We start from the raw sequence: 19,523 nt of genomic DNA on the forward strand, positions 1-19,523 counted from the left end.
CAGGAATCAAAAAAATTACCATCTCCAAGTGCTGCTTTCCCTGTTCTTTTTGGTCCTTTTTCTCCATGACAGGGCTTGGAGAGCAGCCTGAACTCCTGACATTTATCCCAAATGTGTGTGAGAAGCCTGGGAGCTGCCTGGGACCGCGTCACCACACAGCTCCTGGCTGGCGGCAAACTGTCCAACTCTGGGAGAAATCCACACAGAGACGTTTCACACAGCTCAGGATTATCTTGGCAACCGAGTAAACTGTGAAAATCAGTGCAGCTCCTGGAAAAATCTGCCCTGCAGCCAAGATTTGCCAGTCCCTGTGCAGAGCGCTCCAGGTCAGGCACAAGCAGAGGCTGGGAGCTCCTGAGCTGGGCTCTGGGCTTAGGCCAGAGCTCCCTGTCTGGCCTTTAGCTTCTCCTGCCAGCCAAAAAAGCAGGAGGAATTTTCCTCAAAGCATGAAAAGAAAGAGGGTTTAAAGCAAGGGAAATAAGAATGGATTTATCCACCGTGTCCAACGTGGTGTCTCTGCTCTTCCCAAGCACTTTGCAGCAGCCATCCATCCACCTCTCCCCTGGAATGGTGCAGGAACATCCCCACCTGCTGATTTCTTAACATTTCCTCCAGCACTCACCCCAGGGATGGGCACTGGAGATGAACTCCAGCTCCAGGAGGTGCTCTCCAGTGGAAAATCACTCTGCTCCCATTGCAGGGATCAGATGTCAGGGATCCCCAGGACAGGGCTGGAACCACTGGTCCAGCTGACAGAAATTAAACAGAAAGTCCAAATGGAACTGGGAAATGGGTTTGCTTTGCAGGGAGAAAGAAAACTGCTCAGTTAAATCCACAATCACCTCATTACGGTCCTTCAGCTGCCTGTGAGTGGTACCTACTGCAGATGAAGGCAGAAACACCAGACCTGAGCTCCAGCCCTGCCAGTGCCTTATTTATTGAGTTTTTTGTCTGGGAACCTGATAGCTGTAACACAGAGTAACTACATTCCCTTTATTTAAGGGAAACTAAACAAATTACAACTGAGCAACAAGGTAGCAGAAGCCAGAGATAGAGAGGACAAAGAAGTAGTCCTAGAATTAGAAAAGATCTATTTCTTTTTGTATCAGCACATTCTCTTGCAGAGTTAGGGAAAAAAAAAGTCCATTAGCTTTTGAGCAACCTCATTTTTCTCTGCTTTCCAAATAAACCACTGCACCTACACTTCAGGGACCTCATCAAAAACCACTCCATGGCCAAGGTTATTTTCCCATCTTCCTCACATTAATCTTCCTCACTCTCCTCCGCAGGTACTGGTCAAAGGGTCACCCCTGAGTGCTCTCCATGCCCTGATGGGCAGCAAAGGCCACCAGGCAGGGTCACAGGCAGCTCTGTCCCTGTCCCTCAGCTGGGAGCTGCCATCCACGGGGGTCTCGGGGTCACACCTTGTGCCAGGCCCCACCTCACACCCCAACAAACCATCCCCCATCAGCCCAAACCACAATTTCCCCCAGTTTCAGTCTCTGTTCTGTCTCTTCCCCTTCCCCACCCTGGCAGATTCAGCATTCCTGAGATGCTGGCCCTGCTTTGCAGTTACCAACTCTTCAGCTATCCATGCCCTGGCTCTGGAGATGTGGATTTCCACAGAGCTCCAGAGGAAAGAGGGATCCACTGGAATCCCATGCATTTATGAGCCACAGGACGTCACTCACACCATGTCACCCTCTGAGCTTCACACCCAAACCAGCTCCAGCCCCCATCCTGTGCTTGCAGGGTGCTAAAGTCACATTTCCCCCAGCCAAGGAAAGGTCTGGGGCTGATCAGTGCCTGAAGAGATGCTCAGGACAGCAGAACAATCAATCCTGCACCAAGCTGGGAGGCAGCAGCCCCCAAAGCTCCACTGCCAACCCGGGCTGAGCCTCCCACCCCGAGCACAGGAACTTTGAAGGCTGGCATGAGGGAAATCACCCAAACCTCTGGCTCACACCACAGCTCAGTCTGCTCTTTGTTGCCAGCAGGAGAGCTCTCCCAGGCTCCTGGGAAGTGCTAATGAGTGCCAGCTCCACCTGCAGCACGGAGCAGCCTCGGCATTTGGGCTGCACAGGTAAAGCTGGCAGCAGACAGGCAGCTTCAAGTGCTGCCTTTTAGGCTGCTATGATCAAATTTAATAGAGTGTGGTTCCAGCTGGGGAAGAAATGGCTTTTTTGGATTACAAACCACTCATGTTTTTCAAATATCAATTTCCCCTGGAGAATTAAGGCTGTCGTTCAAGCTGGAGCAGCAGTGGCAGCTCTGTCCTGATCCAGTGATGGGTGGGAGACACAAAAGAGAGCTTGGGCTCATTTAGGGATGTGAGAGGCTGGGGGGAACAGGTTAGCAATGTCCTTATTAAGCGCTGGGAAAAAGGAGAAGAAAGGTGTTCAGCACAAAACTGAATCACTTGTCACAGCACCAGCCCCTCAGATAAGTTACTTCCTTCAGAGGGATGGGAGAGCAGACACGTGATAAGCACCTATTGCCAACTGATTCTTAAATATTTAATACTTGGCAGCACTCCCCAGTTTAATCCTCTTTCCCCCCAGTTCCTCCAACCATCTTTCAACATTTAGTGATCCTCCAACAAGCAGCTCTGCTTCATCCCTGCACGACTCCAACACCTCCTGGAGCTCAAATCAAACTGTTCCTGTTCCAAAGAGCCAGGGAGGAGGGGAGGCTCGCCTGAGGCTGGCAACACCATCCCTGCTACGGCAGAGACGCTGCAAATCCGCTCTCCACGTGCCTCCCATCTGTCTCCCGTGACACACGGGCAGCTCCGTGGGCCACGGAGAGCTCAGGTGATAATCGTTCGAATGCTCCTCTGGGAAGGAGCTTCCCTCCTGCTCCTGGGCAGTGGGGCTCAGATGCCGGCCAGCAGAGGCAATTACTTCTGACAAAGATGGGTCATTTGACAAGGCAGGAGCACTGCTGGGAGGAGCAGTTCAGGGAGGTTAAGCACAGGACAACAGCTGGGGCAAAGCACTGCTGGTGCCTCCCTGTTCTGGGTGTCTGAAATTAATTTTGGAGTGGTTAAAGGTAATCTGATTATATTCAATTTATTGCTCCTCCGCAGACCTCCTGGAGGACCCGCAGCATTTAATGTGAGGGGTCCCAACAGGCCCATTAAAGCAAACACACACGTCCTACCTGCAACTATTATCCTGCTCTGCCAGAGCCACAGGTAGCAGTTAATGAGCAGAGCTGCTAATTCCCCTCACAATTCAAAGGGGAGATGCTTCATTACAACAATCAGAAGAAGGTGCCCTTCTGCCTCTCACACACGCTTCCCCAAAGTAGCAGATGTGTTATGACAGCACAGCCTGGAGCTCCTGACAGTGATTTTCCCTCAGATCTGGATGGGCTCTGCAGAACAGGCACCACGTAGGAGTTGGGGCTGTAAAACCACTCATCCCTGCCGTGGTTTTATCCACAGCCCAGCCCAGCCCAGCAAACATCACCTCCCAGAAATTATCTGGCCCTTTACAGCAGCCCAGGTGGGAGAGAATTCAGAGATGAAGAAACCGAAGCACCCTTTGCCTCAAAATGAACAAACAGATTAACTGTGCTGGTCAGTATGGGGCCTGGTCGCCTGCTGAGAACCCATGAGCTGAGCCTGGAACCCTCATAACCATCCATGGAAGAATCTGAACACATTTTCTCTGCGAATGCAGTGGGCCAGGAGAATGCAAATGCTCCATTACCACCAGCACAAACACATTAAGGCACAGAACTCCATCACTTGGGACCATCTGTCCCCGTTCTTCCCTTTCTCTCCCATATTGTTAAAGTCACACCAACGAGACCCCAGCTGAAAGCCTCCAAATGCTCTCCAGTATGCTGCTTGACAGGATTAGATATCAAAATAGTCCCAGCAAATCGGGGAAACAGTCAGGGGATGCAGTTCAGTGAGGCCACACGGCGCGTCCTGCCCGGGGGAAGCACAGCGAGCCGTGAAGCAGAAGGAAGAAATGGTGAGGCAGCGCTCAGGAAACCATTCCCAGGCTGCAGCCCAGGAAATGCAGCTCACACCAACCATTTCCACTCAGAACAACCATTTCCAGCTCAAATCAAGGATTTCCAGCTCCAATAGAGGATTTCTGGCTCAAACCAACCATTTCCAGCTCACACCAACCACTTCCAGCTCAGACCAACCATTTCCAGCTCAGACCAACCATTTCCAGCTCAGACCAACAATTTCCAGCTCAAATCAATGATTTCTAGCTCAAATCAACAATTTCCAGCTCAAATCACCAATTTCCAGCTCAAATCACCAATTTCCATCTCAGACCAACAATTTCCAGCTCAGACCAAGACGTTGGAACGTTGGAAAAAGGAGCAAAGCCCACCCCAGGAAGAGCAATAATGCCTCACACAAGAAAGGGCCCAGAGCCTCCCTCCAGCAGCATTTGGAGATTGCAGAGGGCCCAGCAGGAGGAATGCGACCTGCAATTAAAGCTGGGGAGGTCTGAGGCTGCTCAGCCTCCAGGGGAGAAGGCTGGAGGAATCTGGAGATGCTGCAAAGAAGGAGAGGGTAAAAGCACTCAGCACATCCCCAGGGAGAGGCCACAGAGTCACAGCTGAACAAGGCACAGAGAGGGGTCAGCCACCAGGACCAGCTGTAAGCACTGAGGCAGAATTGCCTGCCAGGACCTTCCAGCTTTTAGGGAAGCACTGAAAGACCCCTGGGTGCTGGTTCTGTGTTCTGCCGCTCCCTGGGATGAGTGGGAACTGCAGGTCTCCAAAAAGATGCTCTGGAGAGGCAGCAGAGCGATGCTGAGGGAAGGAAAAGCTCCATGAAACGTTTCCTGCTGGCTCCATCCCCTGCAAACCTTCCCCAGAGCTCCCTTAGTGACAGAGAACATCACAGCTACAATTTGGGATGTACACACAAAAGTCAGGAAATTAAAAATGCTGGTTCCCACAGCAACCAGGATGGAGCCTGCCAAGAGAGAAGGAATGTTCTAGCCCAGGCAAAAGGTGTCAATTTTAATGCCTGGAGGTGACTTCCACTTCCAGCTGCCTGGAGGAGAAGTCCATGAAAGCTCTGCACTCCTGCACAGGCAGACCTTGATGCTCAGGTCCTTTGTTCCTGGGTTCCCTCTCTTCCTGGCAGACACAGCACAGACTGGAGCTTGGAAATGGAGATGAACCAGAGCTGTAAACCCAGCCCTGAACGCTGGGATCCCCCACTTCAGAACTCAGGGTTTGTGTTTTCCCACCCCAGCTCTGGGAGGAAACCAGCCCAGAGCAATCCTGTGCTCAGAGGAAAGCACTGTGCAGAGAAACAGGAATAAATTTGATGCTCTTAACCCTGTGTTTGTACCTGAGAGGTAAATTCTGGGTTTATTGAAATTAGTAGGAAACAACCTCTGCCTTTAGAACTTTCTCTTGAAACGCTTTCATTTTCCTCCACTGAACTTTTTCTTCCCTTTTGGAGCTGCATATAAAGTGTGGTAGGGTGCAGAAGTGGTGTTGGGAATAAAACATCACAAGGAGGATGAACAATTTTAGTCAGTCCAAAAAAAAAAAAATCCTCGCAGTGTTTCACACTGATGCCTCAAGCAAAGGCTGAGGGATTTCCTTGAACCTCCAAAAAAATCCTCTCCAGAGACAGGAACAATCCTGGGAGGCTAAAAGGAAGCACTTTGTGAAAGCATAAAGGTCTTGGAGTGACAAATGCCTGCCACAGCATTCTGAGCACACAGAGCCAGCCCCGAGCAGGGACAAATCTGAAAGCTGATGTCCTGAGGGAGGAGGTTAAACCCACTGATTAAGTGAGATAAGGAACTCCTCTCCCCCCAAAAAGGCAGCAGAGATGGAAAAAAAAAATCAGAAACAAGCACCTGGAGAAATTACAGAGGAAGAAATTCAGTAGCAAGACCCATTTGATATATGATCTCCTGGAGGTGAATGGAAAAATGTCAAAATCTAACACTAATCCAGATGAATATCCAATGAGATACGTAATGAGGGTGGAAAGAAACCTCAGCAGCAGCACAAAATGATGTGATAAAGCAGTTAAGTTCTAAATGTGAAATCCAACCCAGCAAAGCCAGTTTGGAACCTGCTTAATTTCTTCTGAAGTTTCAGCAGTAGAAACCAAGTGAATTAAAACCAAAGTGGGGTTTTTTGCTGTATAATTTCCATCTCCTCTGAATAAACAAGAGAAAGCTAAAACACAGAGGGATAAAGGTAGAAACCCATGAGTCTCAAGATATTTCCAACATTGAAAGGCATAGCTAAAAGTGTATTTTTAAAATATTCTTAACCTGCTCTGGATTTTAAGTAGCTCCTGGTAGTGCAGGGGGTGCTGTGGCTGCAAACTCCTCCTGGAATAAAGCTGGAGCCAGAGAGGGGTCAGGCTCTGATCCCAGGGAACAGGGACAGGACAAGAAATGGCCTCAAGGTGTGCCAGGGGAGGTTTAGGTTGGATAGAAGGAAAATTCCTTCCCTGAATAGGTTATCAAGCACTGGACCAACCCCACTCCATCCTATCCCATCCCATCCCATCCCATCCCATCCCATCCCATGGATCCCATCCCATCCCATGGATTCCATCCCATCCCATGGATCCCATCCCACCCCAGGCTCCCAGTGATTCCCAGCTCCCTGGAGCGGGTGCTGGATGTTTGTTCAAACCAGCTGGAAGTGCCAAGCCTCCAACTCAGCTTTTGCTGTGGAGCTGCCACCAAAGGCTCCTAATCCAGAGCTGGATCTGTGAGCAGTCCAACTCCACCCACCCTCAGCTGGCTGCCTTTTAATCACACGCTCAATATCTCTGAAGATTAGACAATTATTTCCGCATAATTAGTGTCCAGAATGAGGCACAGGCAACATCCATTATGGGGTGCTTAAAGAAAATATTAAAAGAAGGAAAAAATCTTAAAGAGGAGCTCACTGTGTTTTAAAATACACCCAGAGCCTGAAAAAAGGATTAAAAAATAGCTCCAGCCTGATTGTTCCCTGCGTGCTGTGCCACGGGGCTGCTCACGTGTGGCTTCCTCCTCATCTCTGCCTGCTCCTCTCTCAGCAGCCCACAGAGGCCCCACAGAACCCTCCCCACTCCCAGCTCCACGCAATTTTCTCCCTTTCCCTGCTCCCGTTTGCTGCTCTAATGGCTGTTTTTCTGTTCCTTGTTTTGTTTCCTTCTGCCCCGTTTTGCTGCGCGAAGCACTCCTGACAAATCCCAGGGCACTCTCTGCTCCTCCCAGGCCTCATTAAGCTCCAGCCTCAGCTTGGGGTCAGTGCGAAGTGCAGGAAGCTGCTGAGGAAGCTGGGCTGATGGATGGGCTTGGGGAGATGAGGTGGAACTCGCCCAGTTTGCTGCCAGGGCAGGTTGGGTGTCCAGAGTGCCGCACTCTGGGCTCTCCCATCCCAGCCCCTCCACCCCCTTCTCCTTCCTGACTTCATTTCTCTGCTGAAATGCGAATCTAAGATGAACGCACTCTGTTCAAATGACATTTTCTCAACAGTCACTGCCCTGCCCAGCCCCAGAGCCAGGGTTCGATGCCAAGGTGGCCTCATTTGGAGGCCACTCTTGAGACACTGGGGATTTTTTCCCGTTAAACTTTTTAAATGAATATTTTCAAGCTGAGAAGTCAGCTGAGCCACTGTAATCAGCTTAAACCCCTGCTTAGGGGGGGTTTAGGGTCCAGCAGAGCCCTGAAGTTTGAGCCACCACTGCCAGCAGGACCCAAGGTGAGAGTGGAGTGGGGACAGATCTCCTGAAGGGTTAATTAGCTTGGGAGTGATCTCAAAACAGGGGAAAAAACCCCAAAACAGGGATTAATGTCAGCTCCAACACGCAGCCAGACTCCAGTGAGTTTGGGATTTGGAGGACATCCTGATTCCCTGCTTCCTGCTGCCAGGAAAGAAGTTTGTTGCTGCAGATTTCACTGACATCAAAAGACAAAGTCAACTCAAAATGCCCTCCTGAAAATTATTCATCTGGGGAACATTACACATGAAAAAGACAAAAAAGATGATGATGCCAGGGAGCAACAGAGTTCCAGCAACATCTTCATTACAAGGTATTCTTCTCTTTAAAGAGCCCATGGAGCCAAGCATCTAATGTCATGTGCAATAGGCAGCAGGCATAATTCAGCACAGAAATTAAGAGAGCCATTATTGTTATTATTATTTTAATCACATAAAAGGACTCTCCAGGGTTTTGCAATTTTGTGATCACAGGGAAAGAGACCCAGAGACAGAAAAGGTGCAGTAAGTGATTGCACAATTGGAGGTTCCCATTTCTCTTCTGGTAGCTGGGATATTGCTGAATTAATATTTTCATTCAATTATCTCTGTTATACATTCACAGACCGACTCCTGCTGCTTCTAACCGAGCTGGGTGTGTTTGCTGCCTGCTAAATCCTGGAGAAGGAAGCAGCTCTCTGGGGAATGCTTGGCTCAGCTGGCCAGACTGGGGGCACAAACCCTGGCACGTGCAGATTCTGGGGTCCAGCACCTGAGCTGGCAGCCCCAGAGCAGCTGCTGTTAAAAGCTGCTGTCACAGGAGCTTGGGGGTGTTAAATCCACCTGGGATTCCTGGGATTTCCAGTGGATTCCTGGAATCTCCACCCAGATCTGAGCCTGGCAGGTCACAGTGCCACAGGGCAGTGACAAAGTCTGGTGGGATTTGCCAGGCAGAACAAACCTGAAGGTTCTGGACCTCAGGACAATCAGCTGGGTCCTTTCCAGAGGCCTCTCTGGATATATTCATGTGGTCACTGCTTTTCTTCCCCTTTTTTTTATCCTTAGAGCCAAACCAGCCCCATTTCCAGGCAGCTGAGGCCAGTGACCTCCTGTCCTCAAAGCAAACAGCTCAGCCAAAGTCTGAGCCCAGCACACAAACACAGCCACGGCTTTTCCAGGAATTCCTCCAGCCTGGGCCCTGTCACCAGGCAATCAAACATGAGAGCCCTGCTGCAGGGTGAGGTGCAAACACCTGCAGAAATTCAGTCCAGCTGCTGGCAGAGCTGTGCCACCCCTCCTGCTGGCCTGGCAGTGCCCTGGCTGTGACAGCTGGCATCAGCTGAAGCTACACAGCCTCACTGTGCTGCAGAAATTCAGCATATGCTGAGAGGAGCAATGGCTGCAACGGGGCAATTCATGATCTCAGGCATGATATCGAGTGGGGAAAGAGGGAAAAAAGGGGAGAAACCTGGCTAAGGTTTGCTATTTTTAAACTCAAATTAATAAACCAACGTGCATTTAGGTGGTGAGAAACGCCTAACAGCACAGCAGGGTTCCATATTTACTTGCTGTCACTGATTTCAGAACAAATTGGCTCAGGGTATAAGTCAAAGAAAGATTCTTCTGCTGCCAGCACTGCACACTTCAAGAGATATCTGAAAATCAGGCTTCTCACCTTATCATTGTTAAAAGACTGTGCAATCAAAATGTAACTGACAATTCAGCTGATGCACGAGCAGAACGAGATGCCAGCTCACCCTCCCGTAGCTACAGAAGCTCTGTAAAGCTATCAGGATTTTAAAAACATTTTGTCAGAAAAATAAGTGGCTCTGACAGAGCTGGGGAGTGGGCAGAATAATAATCCAGTGCTCTGGAGCTCAGGGTGACAGGTGCATTTCAGGGGCTGTGGCACACAGAGCTGCTGCCCTCCCCAGCAGCCCTGCTCCCAGGGAGCCAGCCTCTGCCAACACCACGGAATTTCAGCCCTACAGCACCCAAGGCAGCAGGGCTGAGGTGTTCAGAAGGGTTAAAATAACTGCAGCAGCCCTGGGAGCAGAATTTGTACCTGCAGATCTCCAGCCTCACCCTCAGCCTCAAGCTCAGCTGTGCCATTTTCCTTAAATGTTCCTAAACCAGCTCGTTTGGGGTCTGGTTTGAGCAGTGCCTGGCGTTCTGCAGACAACCCTGAACCTAAAATTAATAAATAATAATCAAAATAATAAATATAAATAGTAAATATAACAATAAAATTAATTCATAATTAACCCCCCAAGCTGTGCAGCCTTTAGGAGTCACTGGAACCTTGTGATGTGGGGTTTGCTCCTGCAGAGATCATCCCCCTGTGGGGCACTGTGCCCACTCCCATGGCACCATTGCCAGGGAAATCATCCCACAGCTGAAAGCCTAAACCACGTTTACCCCACCGGAGGGCATGGGCTGGGCTGCTCAGCGTGGCACTTCTTATCACAAGCATCGCTGATGAATAATTAATGCTGATGAAAGGAGCACAGCTTGTGGGTTTGAGGAAAGGGCTCTCGAGCTGCAGTGATTGTAAATGACAGCAATCACAGGAGTTCTGTGCAAATAAACTCTGTCCAGAAACGTGGGAGAGGCTTGATGAGAGAAACAGGAGCTGGAGAACACCAAGCACCAGCAGGAACATGAGACCAGATCTCCAGATCACAGTCCAGGAGAGGAGGAATGCTGGAAACACCTGGGAAACGGCAAAGTTGGATCTCTGGAGAGATTAATGGGGTTGGGGATCCAAGTTTTCCTACCTAGGCAGGAAAGGGGGAGGGATGCTCTGTCCTGGCTGCCAGGAGAAGCAGGACACTCTGCAGGAGCAGAATTCAGAGTTCATTTTTACTCCTACTTGGACTAGAGGGAATATTTGATCAAGAGCAGCTCCCCCCAGGCTGAGGCTGCCAAACTGGAGGCTCCATGTGAGCAGCAGCACATCCACAACAGCAAATTCACCCTTCAGGAACTTGATTGCTTCCCATGCATGCAAACACTCTCCAAAATAGCCCCAAAAAGGTTCCTCCCCTCCCACATGGAAGCAGCTGCAGAGAAATCTCAGCTTAATATTGACATTTCCAGCCTGGAGAGCACCCAGTTTGCCTCTTTTCCAGCTGGAGTCTGGGATAAAAAGCCACTTGGTGTGACAGGAGGGGGAATGGGCAGCAATGCAGGGCCACAGTGCCCTGTCCTGGTTCCTCAGAGGGACAGAGGGCTGCACCAAGGGATTGCCTGATGCTGCCCTCCTTTAGAGGCACAGCCAGGAGGAGGAAAAGCCTATTAAAAGGCTGAAATGTACCATGTAGCTGCTTTTCTGCAATTGTCTGCAAATCCTCGTGCTCCAAAGCATTTTTCTTGAGAGTGCTCACAGGCACACTGCAAACAAGCATAAGTACTGTCAATTGTTTTCGCATGATAAATGCATTTTAAAGCTTTCAATATTTTTGTCTGTTTACTGGCACACTCCTTGAGGAATTTTGACAAGCTTGCCAGAGTGGAAGAGATGCAAAACGCTTCAGCTTGCTCTGAACTCCATGCAGAGTCTCCAGTAAAGGACCTGGCTGTTGCTGGAGGGGGCTGAAAGAGCAAAGCAAAGGCCAAACCCACCCAAATCAGTGCTCCTGGCACAGAGGGGCTGGCCAGGGGCAGGGGCTGCTCACACCCAGCCTGTGACAATCCCAAACCTCCTTCCCTGAGCCTCCACAAGGGTTAATGGGCGTCCTTGCAGCCCAGCCAGCTGTGAGCCAGATGTGCCTCCCCACGCCCCAGCAAAGAACCTGTCCCTAATGTCCCATCCAAGCCTGCCCTCTGCCCCTTTGAAACCACTCCTGTCACTCCAGACCCTCATCAATGGTCTCTCCATCTTCCTTGTCCTCCCTTCAGGTCCTGGAAGGCCATAATCAGGCGACCCCAAGCCTTCTCTGATGGTGTCAGAGACACCTGGTGCCATTTCCACCTTCACATTTCCCTTGCCCACACCTCAGCCCCCAAAGCTGAGCAGGATTAGGGCTGGGGTCTGCACGAAGCAGATCTCCGCAGGCTGAAAGCTCCCCCCAGGTCCTGGAGCTGATGTGGAGAAGGACCTGGGCACCTACAGAGCGCAGAACAGGATGGGAGTGTTCTCCAAACCCTCAGTGCCACCCTCTGCAATCATGGGTAACCTGCTCAGGGAGGAACTCTGCTCTGCCCCGAGCTGGAGAGAACTCCAGGACATAATCTCTGCACACACATCCCCTGGAAAGCAGCACGAATTCCCCAGGGATGGGAAGGGAAAGGAAGGGCTCCTCATGGCACAGGCAGGGGCTCAGGGAGCAAAGCAGGGAAATGCTCTGAGTGCAGAGCAGCAAAAAGACAATTTACATCCCCAAAAGCCAACAAATACCTCAAAGTCACAACAAGTATCCCACCAGAATGAGCCAGGGAATAGCGCTGAAAGTGGCTCACATGAAAAAAGGTAATCTGCTAAAGAGTAAAATTATACAAGCCAGTTAGCACAGAGTATAAAGAGCTTTTAATATTGATTCGCTCAATATTTCATGGAATTCACATCTTGCTCAACAGTGGAGAAACGAGAGAGAAAATGCTCAATTTGGTCAGGTCCTGAAGCCTACAAGCCCAGACAAATAGCAGCATTGTCAGCTCTGGGCTGGCTTCATGTTTTAATAAAGACACTTTCATTTTAGCACATTTGGTGCTGGCTGTGCACAGAGAGGAGCCCCAGGCTGGGACTGGGAGCTGCCTGCAGGGATGAGGTCCCAGCCCTGGGACAGGCACAGCACGTGGAATCAAAGCCTTGCATCTCACCAACAACGAGAGGGACGGGGTCAGAGCTGTGACAGACACCTCCCTGCCCTGCAGAGACAGGAGCTGCCCTGCACATGTGACTTCCAAAGCTCAGGAAAAGTGGAATTGCAGCAGCTGAGCCCCACTCACCGAACATGTTCCCGATGTGGCCGTTCTTGGTCAGCGGGCGCAGCTCGTTCTTCCCCAGGGCATACTGCTTGTAGTTATCCCAGGCAAACTTCATCATCTGGGAGGGCAAAAGGCAGTGAAAACAGTCAGCACAAGGGAGAATTTCCACACCTGAGCTCTGGGAATCCATGGCAGTTTCCCACTCACTGCTAAACCCGTGGCCTGTTAATGCTAAAATCTGAATTCCCACTGAACACCAGGAGTGGGGCTGCAGCCAGAGGTTGGGAAGTCTCCAGCTCATCATTTCTGGGGAAGAACCTGGCACATCTCCCACCAAAACCCCACATTTCACCTTGGCCCTGCAAACCACGTGGGATTTGTAAAACGCTGTCTCCATCTCTGAATTCCCAGCCTTTCTCAGAGAGTATTTCAGAATGTTGTTAAAATGGGCTAAGAATGTAAGGCCAAAGCTGATCAGTGCCTAAGTACAGGGAGGAACTGATCTTGGGGACTGCACAGGGGTTTTCATTCTGTTAATTGGCAGAAAACATTCACAAAGACCAAATCCATGACGTTTTGTTACCTCCTCTCAGAACTCCACAGCGCTTTCCTCAGAGAGCTCTGCACAGGGGCTGGGTGATTTCTGAGCAACCCCTTCCAACTCAAACAATTCCTTTTGGGATGTTTGAGCTGTCCTGCCCGGGCCCAGCACCCTGACCTTCCCCTGAGGGCTGTGGGGCAGTGCTTGTGCAAGTTCCAACACACACACACACACACATCCCAGAGCACGTTCTTCTGTCCTCCTGCCCCTCTGGGAGGACAAATTAAACATGCAAGTGTCCTTTCTTCACCTGGGAGAGACTGGGACTTGTCAGCTTCCAAGGAGTGCCTTAAATGAAGCTGCCTTTTCTAACCCCCAGCCTGGCTCTGAGCAGCTCCAGCCCCAGCACTGCACTGACCTGAACATCCTTGGATTCAATCCCTGGCAAAAAAAGATAACAAAGGGGAAGAGGGGGCTTCAGAGAACCAGCCATGTTCTCCAACAAAGATAAGAGAAGTCTGAAATGCTTCCCTCAGACCAGGCTTTTGAGGGAAAATGGCAGTTTAAACAAAATCCTCGCTGCACAGAGCGCTCCTGTCCCGTGCCTGCAGCAGCGCTGGCTGCTCTGTTTCAGGATCAGAATCACAGGTTCCCTTGGCCTGAAATTCCTCCTGAAATTCCTCCTGTCATCTCAGCTCTTACTCTCCCCTCCAGCTGTGTGTTTCACAAACCCAACATCACAAGCCCCTGGCAGTATCCTCCTTAATTAGCACCAAGCCACATCCCCAGATTCCCCCCTCCTTTTTAAACATCAAGCTTCCAAAGTAAAGTTTCCTGGAGCTGTTCAGATGGAGGAGGATAAACATTTGCTGAACTGATTGTTAACACTCGGGCTCCAACACCACCAGGAGATGGAATGCTGGACAAACAAATAAAGGCAATTTGGGGTTTAAAAACTCAGTGTGGGATGAATTAGTCAGTGGAGAACTAAATAATGACCCAGGGAGGGGGAAGAACCCCTCCCTAAAATGCACTCAAACATGTCCCAGGCATATGACTCGGGGTGCTCACTTCATTTTTGCCAAATCTCTTTTTGGGCTTTTTCCCCCGGTGGCAGCAGGTTCTAAATGAGAAGCTCTCATTCTCCATGAACACAACAGGGTGAAGCTGTGAGGAGCTCTGGCCTCTCTGTGGGCAGTGCAGAGCAGTTTTATGTGTCAGAGCTTGCTCCTGGAGCTGGCAGCAGGAAGGATGGTGTTTGTCAAGCGTTTCCCACAGGGAGCAGCAGGGCTCCTGCACCACGAGGAACCAGCCAGGCACCTCCTGGGCTGAGGATGGGGACCCACCCTCCTGGCACACAGGGAGCCTGGACACGCAGAGGATGTGGAAATGATTCTGTTTCCTTCCCTAAAACTCCTAACACTGTCATTCCGAGTCAGCTGCATTTGAAGCTGAGTGTGAAATTTTAAGTTCTTTCCTTCCCTCAACTTCTTTAACCCCTCCAGTGCAGAAGGTCCAGGGTGAACCCTGGCACAGCTCCCTGGGGGTGCCTACAGACACCCCCATCCCAGGGAGGGCATGGAAACCACCCAGGCTTCCCTTCAGCCTCCAACAGCCACATCTCCAGGGAAAATCTCCCCTTTTCCTGTCTCCTCACCAAGGAGGGACAGCCTGAGGCTGCCCAGAGTGCCCCATTCCCCCAGGATGGAGCCAACACGTGCACCCCTCACCTGCCTCTTCAGCCACTTCAGCTGCCTTTGCCACACTGCGCTGAGAATTCCCCAGCACACATTTCTGCCCCAAACTCTGCCTCTGTTCAGCCCTGAGCTGATGCTCACGGCACGGCAGTGCTGCCTCATGGAGCTGCCAGGCTGCCTTTAGGTGAAGCACACGGCGCTGGCTGCCTTGGAACCCTGCAGATTTTGGGAGGCAGGATGCAGAACGTGGCAGCTTTTCATCTCCCAGCATCCCAGAGCTTGCCTCCCTCCACTGACAGCTCCAAAAAGCAGCAACTGGAAAAGGGTGAAGAGCCAAGACAGCATCTGCACCACTCTGCTCCCTGCAGCTGCCTCTCCAGGCCAAATTTAGCACCTCAGCTTCCAAAGCACTGGAGGGATGCAGCATCCTGAAAGAGGGGGCTCCACATTCACAGAGATTCCAAATTCCAGGCTGGAAGGGAAGGATGGATGCAGGAGGGAGGGGAATGTGCGTGGTGAGGTGTTCCAGGCTCATTTCTGATGAGCCACCAGGATTAGAAGTGAATATTTTATGAATTCTGGTCCTGACACATTACAATACATCAGTGTTAACACTGTGCCATTTTGCATTTGAAAAATGGCACTGGAACCACAAAAATTATGGAAATAGATCCATAATTTCAGATTTTGTTCTCACCAGTGAGCCATCTGCCACCTAACAGACAATTATCTATTTGGGCCTGGTATTCTAAGCACTCTGGGTCTCAACTGATTTATAGCAGAGACTTCCAAATTTATAAGTTAATTTGTCAGATTGCTCTTTCTTTCCTTTCACCTGTAAGTCACTTGTTACTTTGGAGAGTTTCAGCTGCCCAGCCAGACAAGCCTGTACTAAAATCAATTAGAAATGACAAAACTGACCTCTGAAAACCTGCGCTATCATTTTCACCATTTAGATCCCTATCTTTTCCTGTGCTTTGCTCCATCCAAACCCAAAAGGGACCTGGCTTTCAAGCCCACCTGTGTTTCACAGAGGCAGCAGCAGAACAAAAAGCATTTAGAGGATGCTGTGATCCAGGTAATGAGGAAATGGGGCTCGGGATAAAAACTTGACCAAGAAAGTGTTTTCACTTTGAAGAGATGTGCAAATCTTTAGCACATTTAATAACTAAACCACTCCAAATCTCAGGGCTTATGGACTTGCAAAAAGCAGAGATGAGAGGGGAAGAAAAGAAGAAAAAGCTCCCCTCACAATCACTTGCCCTCCTTTTGTCAACAGGGAAGATTTCCAAAGGCAGAGCATTCCCAAACAGCTATTTGATTAGTTTTATCCATCTAGACTGAGATAATTAGTAAATGCTTAAAAGATGAAATCTAAATATACCAACCAATCAGCCCCTTTCAAGCACTTCCAAGGAACATTACACAAAGCCATTATCTACACAAGATAACCACTTCCGTGGCTCTTCAGCCTCCTTCCTTCAACTTCCCTTCAAACATTCCCCTATAAAATATCAAAGAAATTTCCAGTTTGAGCCAAAAAAAAAAAAAAAGAGAGGGCAGGGGGGTGAGTGTAATTTCAATATTTCTTTCTCCATTGTATTCCTAACTTGTTTTTTCCCCATCTCTCTTCCTTTTCCTGCAGCTGGAAGCAGATTATTTGTGCTGACAGTTTCCAAAGTTCTTTCCCACCTTTAACCTTGCCCCACAGTAGCTCTGTGCCACTTTGGGTCTTTAAGCTGCAATAATGCCATCTATTTTGCCCTCCTGTATAAAACATAATTTGCCAGATGAGAAGAAAGAAAGAAAAAGAGGAACTGTCAGTCTTGTAGGAAGAAGTGTGCCTGAACACATTGGGATAACTCATTTCTGTTTGGAATAATGGATGCATTTTTCCCTTATCAGACTTGCATAAACCTGTATAATTCAGGATCTGCAGAAAAGGTAATGAAACAGCATCATGTTTATTTTGTGTTGCTGCACATGGAGATATAAATACCCAGGCAAACAGCAGGGCAGAATGCTATAAAAAGGCTGGAATTCATTTGAAAACCTTTAATAGAAAGCTGAGCAACTTCTCAGGTTACTTCTGTGGGCCCGTGTCCCCGGTAATGCTTTTATGTAACAGCAAAATGATAACAAAAAGGCTGTGTGCTCACTCCAGAGCATGGAGATGTTCCATTTAGGCAGACACTGATAGCCAGAGCCTCCCTCTGGCTGCCTCTAACAGCCTGGGAGCGCAGAGCAGGAGGAGCTGCAGCTCCAGCGACGTTACCAAGCAACTCCCACAGATGGACACCAACATTGATAATCCATCCTAAAGTAATTACACTTTATAATTAAAGATTACAGGAAATCCAATAGATCCCAACAGGAACTCCAGCAGTTCCTGGCTAACCTGCCTGTTTTCCAGCAGCCATGTTCTCTCCTGCCGGGATGGAGCACTCAGGAACTGCAGAGATTTCCATTTAATGGGCCCTCAAATGTGGTAATCCAACATCCCCTCTCTCCTCCCACTCCAAATCAAACTCATCCCTTTAACTGATGGCCAGGGGGTAAAACCTGAGCCTGTCACTCCAAAGGAAAGCCAGGAGAGCACAAGCCCAGCCCCAGCTCTTTCCTCCCCACTGGTGAATGACATCCTCTGGGCAGCTTCCAGCTAAAACACACTCAGAGACTGGGCAGGATGGAAATATCCAGAGGGCACTGGACACTCTGAGCCTGAGCTCACCTGGTCCATCAGGTTCTCCTTAAACACGAGAAAAAAGCTCATTTTTCACACCCAAAGCAGCAGCCTGGGCACAGCACTCCTCCCTGGGGCTCCACTCTTCCTGGAGGATTCTCACCCAAAATTTCCATCCCTGTCAGCTCCTGCCTGCAAGCACACCAGCTGAGAGTTCAGGGGGAGATGGCAGACAGAGAAATTGCTTGCTACAGGCAGCTTTATCTGAAGTAAATGTAAAGGAGCAATCCCAGCAACAGGTGAGTGGGGCTTTGCTTTGATTTCTTTCTGGCAAACTCCTGGCAGCTCCTTCTCAAAGCGGCATGGGTGGATTTTTCTGCCATCAGCTGCTACCACAGCTCACCCTCTCTTGCACAACAGCCAAAGACATTGCTCAGAAAACTGATCTCCATCACTGGAACAATGGGGGAATTCTTTAGGAATTGAAGACATCACCTTCCAGCGAGTCACAATATAAAAAAAATAAGTTTTAAGCTCTCCTTGCTGTTCCCAGGCAGCCAGGTCACTGTGTCTCCCTGCCCAGCATAATCAGGGAAAAGCAGGACAAGAAGCACTGGGAGGACAGAAAAAAGCACTGGGAGGACAGTCCCCCATCCAGCACAGAGCAGCCCAAGGTTGTCAGTGTTAGTGGCAAGGACAGAAATAGAACTCAAGAGTCAGTCCCTGCTAGGAAAGCTGAATGGGAGAAAACAGCTCAAACCACAATTAAACTAACACCTAATTAAATTCCTAATGCAACTAGATTTAACCGTGTCAAGAGGGGGAAAAAAATAAAACCCTTCTCAGGCTATCTGAGGCACTAAACCCCAGCTGGATCCAGCTGCATCTAAATCAGGAAACATGTCAGCAAGAGCAGTTGATTTTGCAGTTAGCTGTGTAATGAGATGCTGGCCTGGAAGAGGCTGACAATGGTTTTGAGAACAAATTTGCAAGTCTAGACCAAAGCACGGGGTGATTTAGTGGAGACATGAGGGAAACTGCAGCCTCCTCTTCCTTTGCTTCCCAGAATCAAAGCTTGGGGAAAATTCTGATGGGAATAAAAGGAATTTGTGTTCCTGGCCACCCTGACACCTCAGTTTCATGTTCCCTGCGAGCCCCTAGGGCTGATCAGACTCAGGATATTCCAGAGCACAGCCAGGCTGGCACTGCACAGCCTCACCAGCAATAAACACAATAAATACTCCTCCTGTCCTCAGCTTGTCACCACTCAGGCACTGCTGCCACTGGGGTAGGGAGATGGCAGCAAAAGGCAATCCCTGAGCTCCAGGTTGCACCTGCCCAGGGGAGCTGACCCTGTTCAATCTGAGGGGCAAACACAACTCCTGAGCTGCTGCAGGCACACAGGACAGCAGGAGGACCAGAGAGCCACCAGCACCCATTGTGTGACACTGCTCTTTGCATTTCTTCAACTCCATTTCACTCCAGGCTGGACAGTCTGGCTTTTCTTAGGGACTACTATTGCATTCCAGCACACTTAAAGGAAAGAAAAGTGGGGGAAAAAGTACTTCCCTAGTAATGATGCTCCTTCAAATGTCACCTCCGAGTCCCCTCCTGGGTTTTGAGCCTGCAGCACAAACCACACAGGAAATTCCCTGAGCTCTTAAGATTTTGGGCACTGTCTCATTCCTGCAGGCTGCCTTGAGGGCTCTTCCACTTCAGCTACTTCCCTTCAAGCATGAACAGCACAGGGCTTTGTAAATCCCTAATTACACACAGACTACAAATTCTCCTTGAAAGGGCCCAGCATTCCAGGTGAGCACGAGCAAGAGCTGAGCAGGCAGGCAGAATCCATCAGCTCCTCCCCAGGATCCCCCCACGCTGGATGGGAAGGTGGATGGAAACACAAACACAGGATTGTTTTTACAGACCTGCATTATGGCAAGGGAAGGTTTTTTTCCTTTTC

At 49.7% G+C, this 19,523-nt stretch overlaps 1 protein-coding gene across 2 annotated transcripts in view; it reads right to left on the bottom strand.

The window, feature by feature from the left end:
- MAN1C1 (mannosidase alpha class 1C member 1) overlaps positions 1-19,523 on the bottom strand; it is a 49,846-nt gene that overhangs the window by 20,672 nt on the left and 9,651 nt on the right. For both annotated transcript variants that reach the window (XM_031062078.1, XM_005427094.3), the window contains exon 2: positions 12,661-12,757. In XM_031062078.1, coding sequence (XP_030917938.1) covers positions 12,661-12,757 — 97 coding nt within the window. The remainder of the gene's footprint in view (positions 1-12,660; positions 12,758-19,523) is intronic.

The sequence above is a fragment of the Geospiza fortis genome, unplaced genomic scaffold, assembly GCF_000277835.1.
Source record: "Geospiza fortis unplaced genomic scaffold, GeoFor_1.0 scaffold432, whole genome shotgun sequence".
NCBI classification, from domain to species: domain Eukaryota; kingdom Metazoa; phylum Chordata; class Aves; order Passeriformes; family Thraupidae; genus Geospiza; species Geospiza fortis.